The sequence below is a fragment of the Phascolarctos cinereus genome, unplaced genomic scaffold (assembly GCF_003287225.1).
Source record: "Phascolarctos cinereus isolate Bilbo 61053 unplaced genomic scaffold, phaCin_HiC Scaffold_3;HRSCAF=262, whole genome shotgun sequence".
Classification (NCBI taxonomy): Eukaryota; Metazoa; Chordata; class Mammalia; order Diprotodontia; family Phascolarctidae; genus Phascolarctos; species Phascolarctos cinereus.
In genome coordinates, this window is record NW_027555736.1 from 16,463,427 (window position 1) to 16,477,378 (window position 13,952).

Sequence of the window (13,952 nt, forward strand, 5' to 3'; positions counted from 1 at the left end):
ATTCCTCACCTGCAAAATGAGCTGGAGAAGGAAATGCCAAGCCTCTCCAGTGCCTCTGCCAAGAAAACCCCAAACTGGGTTCAAAAAGTATCAGACATGACTGAAAATTGCTGAACAACAAAAACAGCCCTATCCCACCATTGCCTCATATTTCTACATATATGTGTGTGTATGTGTGTGTGTGTATATAATATGTGTGTTATGTATGTATATAATATGTGTGTATATATATATAATATGTGTGTGTATATGTATATATGTGTGTGTATATATATCTCTATATCTATCTATCTATATCTATCTATCTATCTATCTATCTATCTATACACTACGGTATAAGGTAGAATGTGAAAGCATTAGTGTTGCCACTTTAGAGATGGGAGGACTGAACCATTAATAGAAAAATGGAGTTGCTCAAACACACATAGTTACAAAGTATTGGAAATACTATTAAAACAGAGTTCTTCTAGTACCAAATCTAGTTCTAGTAACTCGACACTATACAAAGCACCAATAATCTCCAGGAGATTATAAGAGTTAATGTAATTACTAAATAATGACCTTAATAAATAAGCAATCAGTGATTCATCTAACCATCAGGTACTAAAAAAAAGAATACCCAATTTCAGACATTTTTCCTCATCCCTTAAGAGAATGGTTTGATTTCAGACTGTTTTCCTCATATCTTATGGCACAGAAAATCTTTAATAGTTTTCTATACTTTCCCCACAAACATATAAATAAAGACAACTTGATAGAGTAGATGTAATGTTGGACTTGGAATTAGGATGGCCTGGATTCAAATCCTAGTCTAATGACTGCTAGCTTTACAAAATTTGACAAATTATTTAACATCTCTAAATATTGCACAATTTTCAAAAACTTGAAATTCTAGACCATTTAAGATCCTCATCATTAAAGGGGATTTGCAGACTTCAAAAATTGGTCATAGATTCCTAGAATTAGATTTCAAAAGGACCTTACTTGGAGGCCATCAATATCAACTTCGTCATTTTAGAGTTTGGAAAACTAAGAATGAAAGAAGACAAATACTTAGGGTCACCCAGCTAGTATATATCTGAGGCATGATTTAAATTCAAGTCTTCCTGACTCCAAGAACAATACTCTATCCACTGTTGCATGTAGTTGCCTCCTGGTTCTTGACCTACTGGCATAGGAAAAATGAAGGTGACAAAACCAATGATGTCTAGTTACTTCAATCAATCCTCAAATATATCTGTGATCCCATCAATTTGGATGGCCCTTCCAATAACGGATATTGTAATCCATTTCTGCCTGGCCATTCCATGTAAACCTCGTATTACCCCATAATCCTGTCTATTTAAGGTCCACCAAAGTACATGGAGGCCTTCCTTGCTTTTTTCTAACATTGTGAAGATACCAATGGAACACTTGGACTATTTACCTGAAATGCCTCATTTTTATCATGTGACTATTATTTCTAATATTTGACTTCCCATACATATGATCATCAAAACCTAATATCATGACTCTTAGAATCAGAAAAAAAAAAGTATTATTTTAAATAAGACATAACACTTTTGTGATACCTTATCACGTGTAAAGTTTTTCAAAATCTAAATAAATAGAACTTCATATTTTGCTGAAGTAAAAATTCTATTTTACCTTTGTTCTGTAGTAAGGAAACTGCAAATATTTGAATATTTGCTCTGAGCTGGATTTTGACCAGACTCTCATCATTATCAAGAAACCACGCGCATCTTCTGCTATTGTTACAAGATTCTTTTAATTAAGGCTATGGAATGGCATAGAGCCACTAACCTTTTAAGTGAACTACAAAATTAGCATTATTCATTTCTGTGTTGTGGCCTAGTTTTTATTTAATAACATGAATTCTGGCTAACTCTAAAGGTCAGACTAAAAACAGACTTACCATCCTCATGCTGCGCAGAGCCAAATGAGAAAAGGGTGCCAAGAATAATCCCTAAAGGTAGCCATTTCCAGAGAGAAAACTGCTGTAACATCTTCTGTCAGATTTCACTCAAAACAGACCTGAAATAAAAAAGAGAGAGGGGGAAAGGTTTGACGTGTTCATTAATCAGTTTCAGGTAAATAGAAGTCACTGCCTAGACATTCCAAATGGCGTCACCATTAATTATGTGCGCCACTTGATCCATTATAGTAAAAAAAAATTCATATGCTCGCTTAATGTCCTGGAATCCTTGATCAGCTAGAATTTGCCAACAGCCATCCTTTCAGGGAACACTTCCTATCTGTTATCCAATTTTCAATCTGGTCCGCTAGTAGGACAAAAACCTGTTACTTTCCTAAGATATTAAACTTTTACTTTGAGTTTAACCCCAGTAAATGAACAAATCAGCCACATGATCAACGAGAATTTATTTCCTAATATATACCAGGCACTACTCTAGGCACTGGGGTTACAAGGACTGAAAGAATATCTCATAAAAAGAAACATTCTATTGTCAGAGACAAAATGTGTATGTAAATATTGATATAAAATATAGGCAGAATTATAATGGACAGACTGGCCAATGAGGGTCCAAACCTTAGGGAATTCTCAGGTTTTCCCTTCTTGGTGCATTATAAAGGACATACATCTGGATTTAATAAGGCTATTTCTGGTCATGAGTGACTGAGGTTCTATTAGTGTGTAATCATGAAAAATCTTCTATTAGGATAAGGAGCTGGGATGATTGATGGCTTCTGAGTTTCTGAACCAGAACTGAGTAGCATACAAAGGAGTGATCTGACTTTCTTTTGGCCTTCTATTTTTTTTTTCTGTTAGTGAGTAAAACTGTATTGTGGTAACCTGTTATGTGTAAGGGAAAGATAACTGTCTTGTCTCCTACTGGATTGCCATGTGTCCGTAAGCACATGTCACTTCTATTTGTTTGGTGCTTATTTTCTCCCAATCTTAGGCAAAAGACTATTTAGAGGATCCAGGTGACTGGGAGATCCATGAGAGTAATCAGAAACCTGGCCAGTAACTGGAGACCATAGCAGAGTCTATTTTTAGTGATGGCGGCTGGTAATAGAAGGAGTGTGTATAGCTAGAGATTGTGGTACAGCCTTGGAGTTGAAATGCAATAAAACATTTCTGGGTGTGTATGTAGCTAGGTGGCATTATGGATAGAGTGCTGGGACTAGAATAAGGAAGACCTGAGATAAAATCCCACTTTAGAAACTTACTAGTTGTATGACCCTGGGCAAGTCACTTAACCTTGTTGGCTTCAATTTCCTCATCTATAAAATGAGCCAGAAAAGGAAATGGCAAACCACTTCATTTGCCCTCCCCTCCAAAAAAAAAAAACAAAAATACCTCAAATGGAGTGATGAAGTGTCAGGCACAATTGAAAAACAAAAAATTATCTGTCTTATCTTTGAAACTCCTACCATATCATCCACCTTGCCCTGGTGCCAAAAAAAAAAAATCATCTTCTGGAAATCACTGAAGTCCCTCCACAACCATTTCACCTTACCAGAATCATTTCATATCACTTCCTTGCATGTCCTTTACATACCAGCCTATACTGACCACTTTGTTCTCTGTTCCTTTCCATAACCTGTGTTTTCCTCTTTCTGAACCTTTTCTCACTGCTCATACTCTTCCCCATATGTATAACACTCTTGTTCCACCTCTTATACTGCTGAACTCTTGCTCATGTGAAAAATCTAAAATGAAGCCATAGCTGCTTTAGGAATCCTGCCCTGATCCTCACTCCTACCCTGGCTTTTCATATAGCCATTTGGTGTTGTTTTTGTTGTTGTGATTTTAATTCTCTATTGCATTTACTGTGTAAGATTGCAATAGCTTTTTAATTGGAATACTTAATATGAATTTTCTCTCCAATCCATATTCCACTTAGTTACCAGATTAATATTCCTAACACAAAGACCTGGCCATATCATTCCCTACTCAAAAATCTCTAACAGCTCCCTGATGCCTCTAGTATAAAATGAAAAATCTCAGACTAGCATTTAAAATACTTCACAATATGGCTTTGAACTCACTTCCAATCTTCTTTCATATTAATGACCATGCAAGCACTCTCTATTTTAGTAAAGCCATCCTGCTGATTGTTCCTCATGGGTAAAATTCTGTGTCACCCCAACACGCTTTTGCCCAGGCTGGCCTCTACTTCCAGAATAGATTCCCTCTTCATCTTTGCCTTGCAGAATCCGGTGCTTCTTCCTAAGAACAACACTCCTGAGGCCTTTACTCCTTTGATTCCCTGAGCTGCTAATCCTTCCTCCAGCAAATTCTTGCAAATGTATTTGTGTATATTGGTATTTGTGTACTTGTCAATTTTTGCCTCCAAAGTGGAATGTAAGATTCTTAAGGTCAGGGCCAGGTATGGTTTGATCTCTCTATCCAAAGATTGTAGCAGAATGCTTTGCATGTAGTATAGACTCAATAAATGTTTGTTCGCAATATAATCTCCATGACAGTAGGGACTGTTTCATTTCTGTCTTTGGCCTGAACAGAGTGGATACTTGAAAAGGAGTGCTGGCATGTATTTAATAGAAGCACAGTAAGCAGAGTGGTAGTTCTGGGGTCAGGGAGACTCCCCTTCCTGGATGTAAGTCTGGCCTCAAACACTTAATACTTGTGGGACTTTGGGCAAGTCACTTCACTCTGCCTCAGTTTTCTCATCTGTAAAATGAGCTGGAGAAGGAAATAGCCAACTGCTCCAGTATCTTTACCAAGAAAACCCCAAATGGGCTCACAAAGATGGAGACATGACTAAAACAACTGAATAACAAAAATGAAAGCAGTAACAAATTGTCTATTATGCTGGGCTTATTCCCCTTCTACATAGTAAACTTCAAGACAATCTATGTATTATCTAAGCTTTTTCCATCATTGGTTTGCATAGAACATGGACACAGGAACTGTTTCATAAATGTTGTTATTATGACATTAACCCACAATCAAGATGTGACTGACCCTCTTCGAGGCATTAATTGAAATGCATAAATAGCCATCAAGTCACATGCAAAGTATTACAAGCCAGGGACAAAGCTCTGTCAATATCGCCTCAAGATCTGGCAAGGCTCCCCAGGGTCACCTTGAATAATGCTTCTAAGCAAGAGAATGGAGGGTGATTTCATGAGGCTAGAGAAATGCCACTTGATAAAGCACTGGAAGAAAAGTGGCTTCCGAGACAAGGCATATCTTTTCCCACAAGACTATCCCCAAACTCCCCAACAGGATCAAAAACGCTTTGGGCAGGAAATTGCTACTTCTGCAAACTCAATAAAGGGTTTAAAACTTCTTTGATTTTGAGTATAAATCCAAAGGCTAGGGAAAAAAAAACACATTGAGATGTGTCTGCCTTTTTTATGTTTATCCCTATCTGGTTTCATCGCAACAGCAGTAAGGTTGAGTCCCTGGCAAACTTAGGGGAGAAGAGAGTCGATCTTTATGTTTTACTCTATTTCCAGCACCAGCTTTAGACCTCTTTCTGCAAGGACCCTATTATTCTCAATGTATCAGAACTTGGAAGCCCATGCCTTCCATGATAGGAAACCACATATCAATATTTGTGGCAGCCCTGAAGCTGGAATCTGTCTTGTGTAGTAGGGATTGGCTTCTGGCAATTTTCCCATCTATAGTCTACAATACTTCTGATATCTAAAAAAACCTGGATAGAGTAGCAGAATGAAAACCTGTAACGTCCTCCCTTATCTGAGAAATACAGGCTATCCACTGTGGAGGATATGGGTCACTTTTTGACAAAGTGACATCTACTTTTTTGTGTGTGTGCATACATACACACACACACACACACACATATATATATACACAAACACATATATACATATATATGTATACATACATACATATCTGTATACATGTGCATGTATATATATACACACACATATATACATACATATATATATATATATATATATATACACACACATATATACATATATGCACACACACACACATACATAGTATAGCTTGGCCATCACCTGAGTTCACTGATCCAAATATGAATTTCTCTATTTTTCAGAATTCCCTTTAATAAACTTAACTCAGTAAAAGAAATATCAACAGTACTCTCATTACATACATGTAGCTATCTCCCAAAAATAATGACATAGATTGATAAAAATTATTTCTTTGACAAATAGACTTCGGGTAGGAAGGTGCAAATATCTCACTTATTAGTTCTGATCCATTTCCAGAATCAGAAAATTATAAGAGATGTCAATTGCCAGAGATTCCAATGTAAGCCTGATTGGTAAGACCTTTTACAATATCCTTAAAAAGTGAATATCAAGTCTCTGACTGATCAGAGAGGAGGATCCCACTTTCTCCTGAGGCAGCCCATTCTGCTTGGGAACAACTGTCATCGGAAGGATTCTCTACCCTCCCCCCCCGCCCTTTACACAAATGTTCATATACACATCCTCTTTCTAATTTTCCTGCTTTATAAGATCATGGGATTATTGATCTAGCACAAGAATGTAGATAAAGACAGCTACAAATGACCATCTAGTCATAGAATCATAGAATTTAAGATTTGGAAGAAACCTCAGTGTCCCCCTATCTTAACCTGTGTGTAAAAGAAATCCAGACTGTGACATGCCAGACAAACAGCCATTTGTCCAACCTAATCTTTTTTTCTCTTTCCAGAGGAAGAAACTGGGCCCCACAGAGGCTTAGTGACTTTTCCAGGGTCACAAGGTTAGTAAATATCAGAGGCAGAATGTGAACTCAGGTTTTCTGACTCCAGAATTATAATAGTAACAATAATTGTTATTGTTATTATTATCACTATTTTTCCCTCTGGGTCCATCCAGAATAAATCTTTTCCCTTTTCTATTTACCAACTCTTCAAATAACTTGTGGATGGTTATCATGTCCTCTTTAGGTATTTTCTTCTGCAGGCTAAATATCTTAATTTTTTAATCTGATTTTCATTGTAAAGCAACATAAGACACCACAACATCATCGTTGTCATTCTATGGATGCTTTCTAGCTTTATGGTTTCCTTACTCAAAATCTGTCTTGCTGATGGGGTAAGTGATAGACTTCTGGGAAGAATCACCCCTTCCTCCCGAACCCTTTTCGAAGTCCAGCTCAAAGAGACTATGATCTTGATCTTGATCAGCCCTGTGTCCACTAAAGGAAACTGCCGAGAGTGGGCACCGTATCTATATGAACACAATACAATCCTCACTTAAATCCAATCCATTAGCAAGCAAGACATCACCCTGGATGTAATCGGTCCTCTTGGAAAATGAAGGCCCAGCAACAGCGACAACAGCGAAAACACATTCAGGGCAATATGGGAAAATGGACACTCCCCCAGCTCCTGTACAACAAGACCTCGGTGACATGTCATTTGCTCACTTTGGGGCTTCATCATGGAGCTGGGATGATAAACTCCTGTATACATAGAGCCATCGTGGCCTTTATTCATTTATTTTTCTAATGTAATGGTTTGGAAGCTTTGTCATTGAGATGGCGAAGGGGATGAGGAGGATTTAGAGAGGCAAAATATCTCAGTAGAAAGAGAGTCAGACATGGAGTCAAGAGGGACCTAGCACATTTATGAAAATAGAATGTAGGATGAGGCAGCTAGGTGGTATAGTGAATAGATAGAACACCAGCCCTGGAGTCAGGAGGACCTGAGTTCAAATCCAGCCTCAGACACATAACACTCACTAGCTGTGTGACCCTGGGCGAGTCACTTAACCCCATTGCCTAGCCAAAAAAGAAAAAGAAAAAAAAATACAGAATGTGGGATAGTGAGAAAATGTGCTGGATTTGGGGTCAGCGCACCTGGGTTCACATCATGATTTTGTGACTTACTTCCTGGTTGATATTAGGCCAATTGATTAACCTCTCTGGGCCTTAGTTTCCTCGTTGCTAAAAGGAGAGTGTTAGACAAGGTGACCAATGATATCCCTGCCCCATTCTGATCTATTACCCTGACCCTTACAACCTAAGTTACCAAACGTAAGACACTTAACCAAACTGAGCTTCAGTTTCACCCAGTGGACACACTAACGATGTGTAGGCCCTTCCTCCACGGGGCTGTGGTAGAGATAGACTAGGACACTCATGCAAAACATTTTACAGATTTAAATTGTGGATAAATGCCAGGTGCTCCTGACAATTATGACAAAGATGAACAATAGTATTAAGAAAAGGAAGGATGGTCTGAGTCTTTTTGCCCTCACCACAGAGATGACATCATAGAAAAAAAAAAAGTCTATTCAAGTTGAAAACCCCAGGTTGGAACATTGGTTTGGGCACTTACCTCTGATAAGGAGATCACCAAGTGTTGGGGAAGAAGAGAAGAGAGCCCAGGACAGAGTCCTGAGGGACATCTATGGTTAGAGCCTGTGATCTCGAAGAGGATCCAGAAAAGAAGATAGAGATTTAGAATAAATGGAAGGAGAACCAGGAGAGAGGGGTGTCTTGAAAACCTAGATAGGAGAGATTATCAAGAAGAGTAATCAACAGTGTCAAGGGCATCAGAGATGTCCAGGAAAATAGAGATTGAGAAAAGGTCATTGGATTTGTCAATTAGGAGATCATTAGTAACTCTGAAAAGAGTGGCTCCAGTAGAATAACAATGTCAGAAGTTAGATTGTAGTGATTAAGAAGACAGTGAGAGGAAGGAAAGTGGAAGCATATGTTGTAGGTAGCCTTTTCAAGGCATTTAGCCCCAAATGGAAGAAGAAATATTGGATAATACTTAGCACAGATGGAAAGATCAAATGAGGGGTCTTTGTTTGTTTGTTTGTTTTTAGGATAGGGGAGTCATAATCATGCTTGTAGGCAGTAGGAAATGAGCCAGAAGTCTGGCAAAGATTGAAAATGAATGGAAAAGCAGGAATGACAGAGGGGGCAATCTATGGAAGAGACACAACAGAATGGGATAACTTGAATAAGTAGAGGGGTTGTTAGCCTTTGTCAGGAATAAGGCCACTTCATCACATGTGACAGGGGTGAAGGAGGAGATAAAGGCAGAAGACATTTGAGTGAGAAGCGATGATGAAGAGGGGAAAAGAGGGAGTTTATGGTGGATTGATATCTTTTTTTTTTCCTGTAAAATATGAGGCAAGTTTCTCACCTGAGAGTATAGGGAGAGGAGGGCCTTGGGAGATTTGAGAAGGATGGAAAAAAATCCTGTGGACAGCGGGATAGTGCGTTGATCTGGGAGGTAGAATAGGATTGCCTACCAGTAGTGAGGGCCCAGTTGAGGTTATTTTGTAGTGGAGCCTGTCAGAATGGTTCTGTGCTTTTCTCTAGTTTCTTTAATCAGCAAGTGTGTAGGTTTTCTAACATGGTTCCTTTGTACCTTTTCAATGTTCTTACACTTACTCACCATCCAGCCAATCTAAGCTTCAATCATCCTGATATACTTAATTTTCTGCACACATGGCATACAATTCCTTATCTCGATGCCCTTGCACCAAACTTTGTTGCCCCATGACTGGTTTGTTCTCTTTCCTCTCTTCTACTTCTTGGAATCTTTAGCTTTCTTATAATTCAAGCTCAAGTACCACGTGACTTATTTCATGAAGACCTTCCTGGCCTCCCATTGTCTAGGACCCTCCACTCCAAATTGATTGATTCTGTATTTGTTATTTTTGAGGTAATAAATGGGAATAGGATCCTCACCCCATTAGATTGTAAGTTCCTTGTAATTAATGACTGTATTTTATTTTTATTTTTATTTTTTGTCTTTTATCCTAAGCACCTAGCCAATGCCTGTTGATGGTTTGGACTATAGAAGGTTTGACCTAGAGTCCAAAAAACCTGAAATCAAATCCTCCTCAGACAGTCACTAGCTATAACCCTGTAAAAGTCACCCATTGCCTCAGTTTCCTCTTCTATAATGGAGATAATAATAACACCTACTTCCCAAGGTTGCTGTAAAGATAAAGAGATAATATTTGTAAAGCCCTTATCAATCTTAAATCTTCTTCTAAGTGTTAGGCATCTTGAACTGTATAATAAATATAATGACAATAATAATAACATATCTCCATTACATTTTGAGTTTTACAAAGTGATTTTCTCAGAACAAATCTGTGAGGACCCATGTACTATTATCCATATTCTAGTGAAACAACTTGTTCAGTGTTACACATTCAGCCTCACTATGAAGACTGTGAACTCTGTTTCATAATGATGTTGATTGGATTTTCTGGGTGGGGGTGGAGGGGTGGAGATGGGGGGAGGAGTGAAATCCATCTCATTACTTCTTTTAAAGGTGTCACAGAGCCCCACTTCATTCTAAACTTTGAGCTATTATCCCAGTAGGGGCCATCTAGCTTGCTGGTACTTCCTAAGATCTTTGGGTCCTTGCAACTGGTCTTGCTACCTCCCCTGCCTAAGTATGATCTATGTTTTCTATCTATCATCCATGAAGATGAACATGAACATGAAGAGCCTTTTTGTATTATTTCCCCAAATTAGATCATAAGTTCCTTGAAAGCAGGGACTATGTCTATTTTCTGTGTGTTTTCCCCAATGCAGAGGTGAGCATTTAGCATTTAATAAATGCTGTCTTTTTTCATTCCATTCCTAGGGTCACACATCTTCATTGTTTAAAACCATCAGTAAAAACTCATAGTGATGTAGCACTTTGCACTCACAAATTTCTCAATCCAAATATCTCACTTGATCTATACAACAGTTTGGTTTTCGGTGAGCACATGACTTTACACTTATTTTATGTTTGGGGGAAATTGAGTCTGAGAGAGGAGCTGATTAAACAAAGGTCACACAGAGGCAGGGTGGGAACCACACCCATTACTTCTGACTCCAACATACAAAGCTGCCTCCCTCTACTGCCTGGCAATCTCACGCAGATGGCTGCTCCTATGCTGAATTAGCCTGCTGTTCTTGGCTGCAGAGCACAATGAACATAGCTTATAAGACGAGTTGTTGTCCACGATGGCTGTAAGAAGGTCAAATTTTGCATTTTCTATCTCTCGCTTCACATTCATAAATCATTTAAAGAAAGGCAAAAAAAAACCTCCCCCAAAACACAACTTAGCACAGTCATTACAAAGGAGGCATGAGGTTCATTATATTCGTTCTCCATTCCTTTTTTTTTTCTTGGCATTAACTGCAAAATTAATCCCCATTGCTACTTTTACAGTGTTTCCATTCAATTCAGAGTATCTGAACTATTAACCATATGCTGTCTAAACTTAGTGGTATTTGCAACGAAAGAATTAGAAGGCTTGGACTAAATCAATGGAGATAGAGAACCCAACAATGTATGTTTTAGCTATTCTGCATTTTGTGTCATTTCTCTCCTCTTTCAATGTGTGTTGGCATTAAAAAATTACTCTTGTACCTTTAAAAAGAAGTTTGCAGAGACGTCTTATATGTTGTTGTCTAGCATAAAATATCACCAGTGACAAAAATTCCATTGAATTAAATAAAAGCTACACATCCCCAGGATGCATGCTCAGACAGAAGAATGGATTACTATTAGAAAGACTTTGAAAGGGAATGTAAATATATGAGAGCATTTAATAGAGGAAGCAAGTGAGGTCAAAAAGGGGATGAGGCATTGGCTTTCTAGTCCACAGAACACTCTAGTCCAGCCAACCTGAGAAGAAACAGTGTGGTGGGGTGGACAGCTGGCTTGGTTTGGAGGCTGAAAGACCCAGGTTCAAACCCTATCTGTGGCCCTGACCAGACCTGTAAGTTACAGATACAGGGACAGTTTTTGCTTTTTGCACAGAACTTAGCACCATGCCTAGCATATAGTAAGTGTTCAATAAATGTTTATTGACTGGACTTTATCTCTATATCTCTAAACATGGAGGGAGTTTCCACAAAGGAGAAAATGGGAATCCTCGACCTAAATTAAGTTTGAGGTCCACTCCCCCCAGCTTCAACTGAACAATGAAGTCTCTTTCATTTCCACTTATGCAATGTCCTTTTGCATTGCATTGTCCATAAGACTAAAGGAACATCTCCTGAACAAAACACAGCAGAGCAGAGCAGAACACAGCACATGCTGAAGAATATAAGAGAGAAGTGTAGGGAAGGGGAGAAAGGGAGAAGTGGATGAGTTTGGGGTGTTCATGGGTAAGGGCTAGAAGAAAGGAAATTAGGCAGAAATTTTACCTTAATATCAATAGAAACTGGAAGAAAACAAAGGTAGGGTCCTAGAGAGGTCTTGGAAGCTGAGCAAGCTTCAGAATTGTGATGGGAATGGTTTTGTAGATGATACTTCCCCAGAGATCCTCAGGGTAACTATACATTTTCTTTGTTGCCCATGCCCTAAGACCACTAACATTTTCAGAACTGTATCTACAATCTGCTTTTCTTTTTATTATTTCAACACCCAGAAAACGTACTCATGCCCTTCCTTCCCCTTACAAAGGACGCATTTCTTCTTTTGTTAAAAACTTTTAGAGTTCTCCACTTTTCCCCATTAACTATTTAATAGTTTTCTTTCTTTGAGTATTATGATCTTCCGGGTGTTGTTTCTAAACTTAGCCATTTGTATGCACCAAATAATTCTTTTGTTTTACAAAGTTATTGAAAATCTAAACAACTAAACCTAGTGGAAATGTAAAGTTTTGACTTTGGAAATGATCACCTTACCACATGCTACAATTTTTGTCTATAGCCACACAAGGTGGTTGTTGTTGTTTTCCTGTCATTTAACAGATAGGAGATATCAATACATGGGCAAAGTGGCCCTTGATTTCCATTTTTTCCCCCACTCTCTCTAATGTAGATAAACCCAGAGAAATACTAGGCATCCAATGTGAATGGATCTCATGTGAATAGATGCTTCAATGGATATAGGGCATTGTACCTGGAGTCAGGGCAACCTGAGTTCAAATCAAGCATCAGACATTTGGCAGCTGTTGTGACCCTGAACAAGTCATTTCAACTCTGTCTGCCTCAGTCTCCTCATTTATAAAATTAAGATAATAATAGCACTTACCTCCTAGGGTCATTGTGAAGATAAAATGAGATAATTACTTTAAACGCACTTTGCAAAACTTAAAGCTATGTATAAATGCTAGCTATTGCTTTTCTCCCAGGAGGCCTTTCTAGCTCTCTAGTTGCAAGGGCCTTCCACTCAAGAAAAACTTGTGTTTCCATTGTATGCATCCAGGATTTGCCCATCTAGGTGATTTTTTTTTCTCTTTCATGTATAATATAATATAATAATTGAAGACAGATAATTTTATTTTATTTTATTTTATTTTTTGCTTTTCCTTTGCATCAGACTCGCTTCTTTTCTCTCTCCTTTATATCCTCAGTGCCTTCAATAGGTCCTAAGCACAGTACCTAACACTGACTAGTGCTTAATATATACCTGTTGATTGATTGATTTAATTCTAGAGCTACATATAAGCTTTACATTTTCTTTACTTGCTTTGTGAATTATGATGTACAAATTAAACTGATAGGATGAAAATTCACAAAGGAGTTCAATTCTTGACCATTTTTTTCTAAACTTCTGAGCCAAAGCAATGAAAAAAAAATAATTCATTTTCCGAACAAATATGGTATCTTCATATGGGCTAAGGCAGGGAGGTAGGTATTAGTGAGTCTCAGTAGATGGACAGAATATGAGAGGAAGGGATCTAAGACGAAGGAAATTCTGTTAACAGTAGAGGAAAGCACTAGAGGGAACAGTGGATGGGGAAGGTACAGTGGATAAGGAGAGAAGGATTGGTACTAGAGAGGAGGCTGGATGAGTCTGTCATGTAATGGAGGGTATAATGTAAGAATTTAGTCTCTGGCACATGGTATTTTCAATGCTAAGCCCAGACAATCTGTCCTCGTGAGCAGACATGAATCAAAAGAGTACCATGATAGCCCCAGGACCCTGGGAATGTCAAGGCTACAGACCAGTGATAGAAAGGGCTATTGGATTATTATACCTAAGGCAATGTCCCAGGTACATTTGGCTAGTTCTGGCTTTGCC

At 38.3% G+C, this 13,952-nt stretch overlaps 1 protein-coding gene across 2 annotated transcripts in view; it reads right to left on the bottom strand.

The window, feature by feature from the left end:
- Positions 1–13,952, bottom strand: part of PCDH15 (protocadherin related 15) — a 1,495,046-nt gene that overhangs the window by 993,432 nt on the left and 487,662 nt on the right. For both annotated transcript variants that reach the window (XM_020978669.2, XM_078150714.1), the window contains one exon: positions 1,916–2,034. In XM_020978669.2, coding sequence (XP_020834328.1) covers positions 1,916–2,006 — 91 coding nt within the window. In that variant the 5' untranslated portion in view covers positions 2,007–2,034. The remainder of the gene's footprint in view (positions 1–1,915; positions 2,035–13,952) is intronic.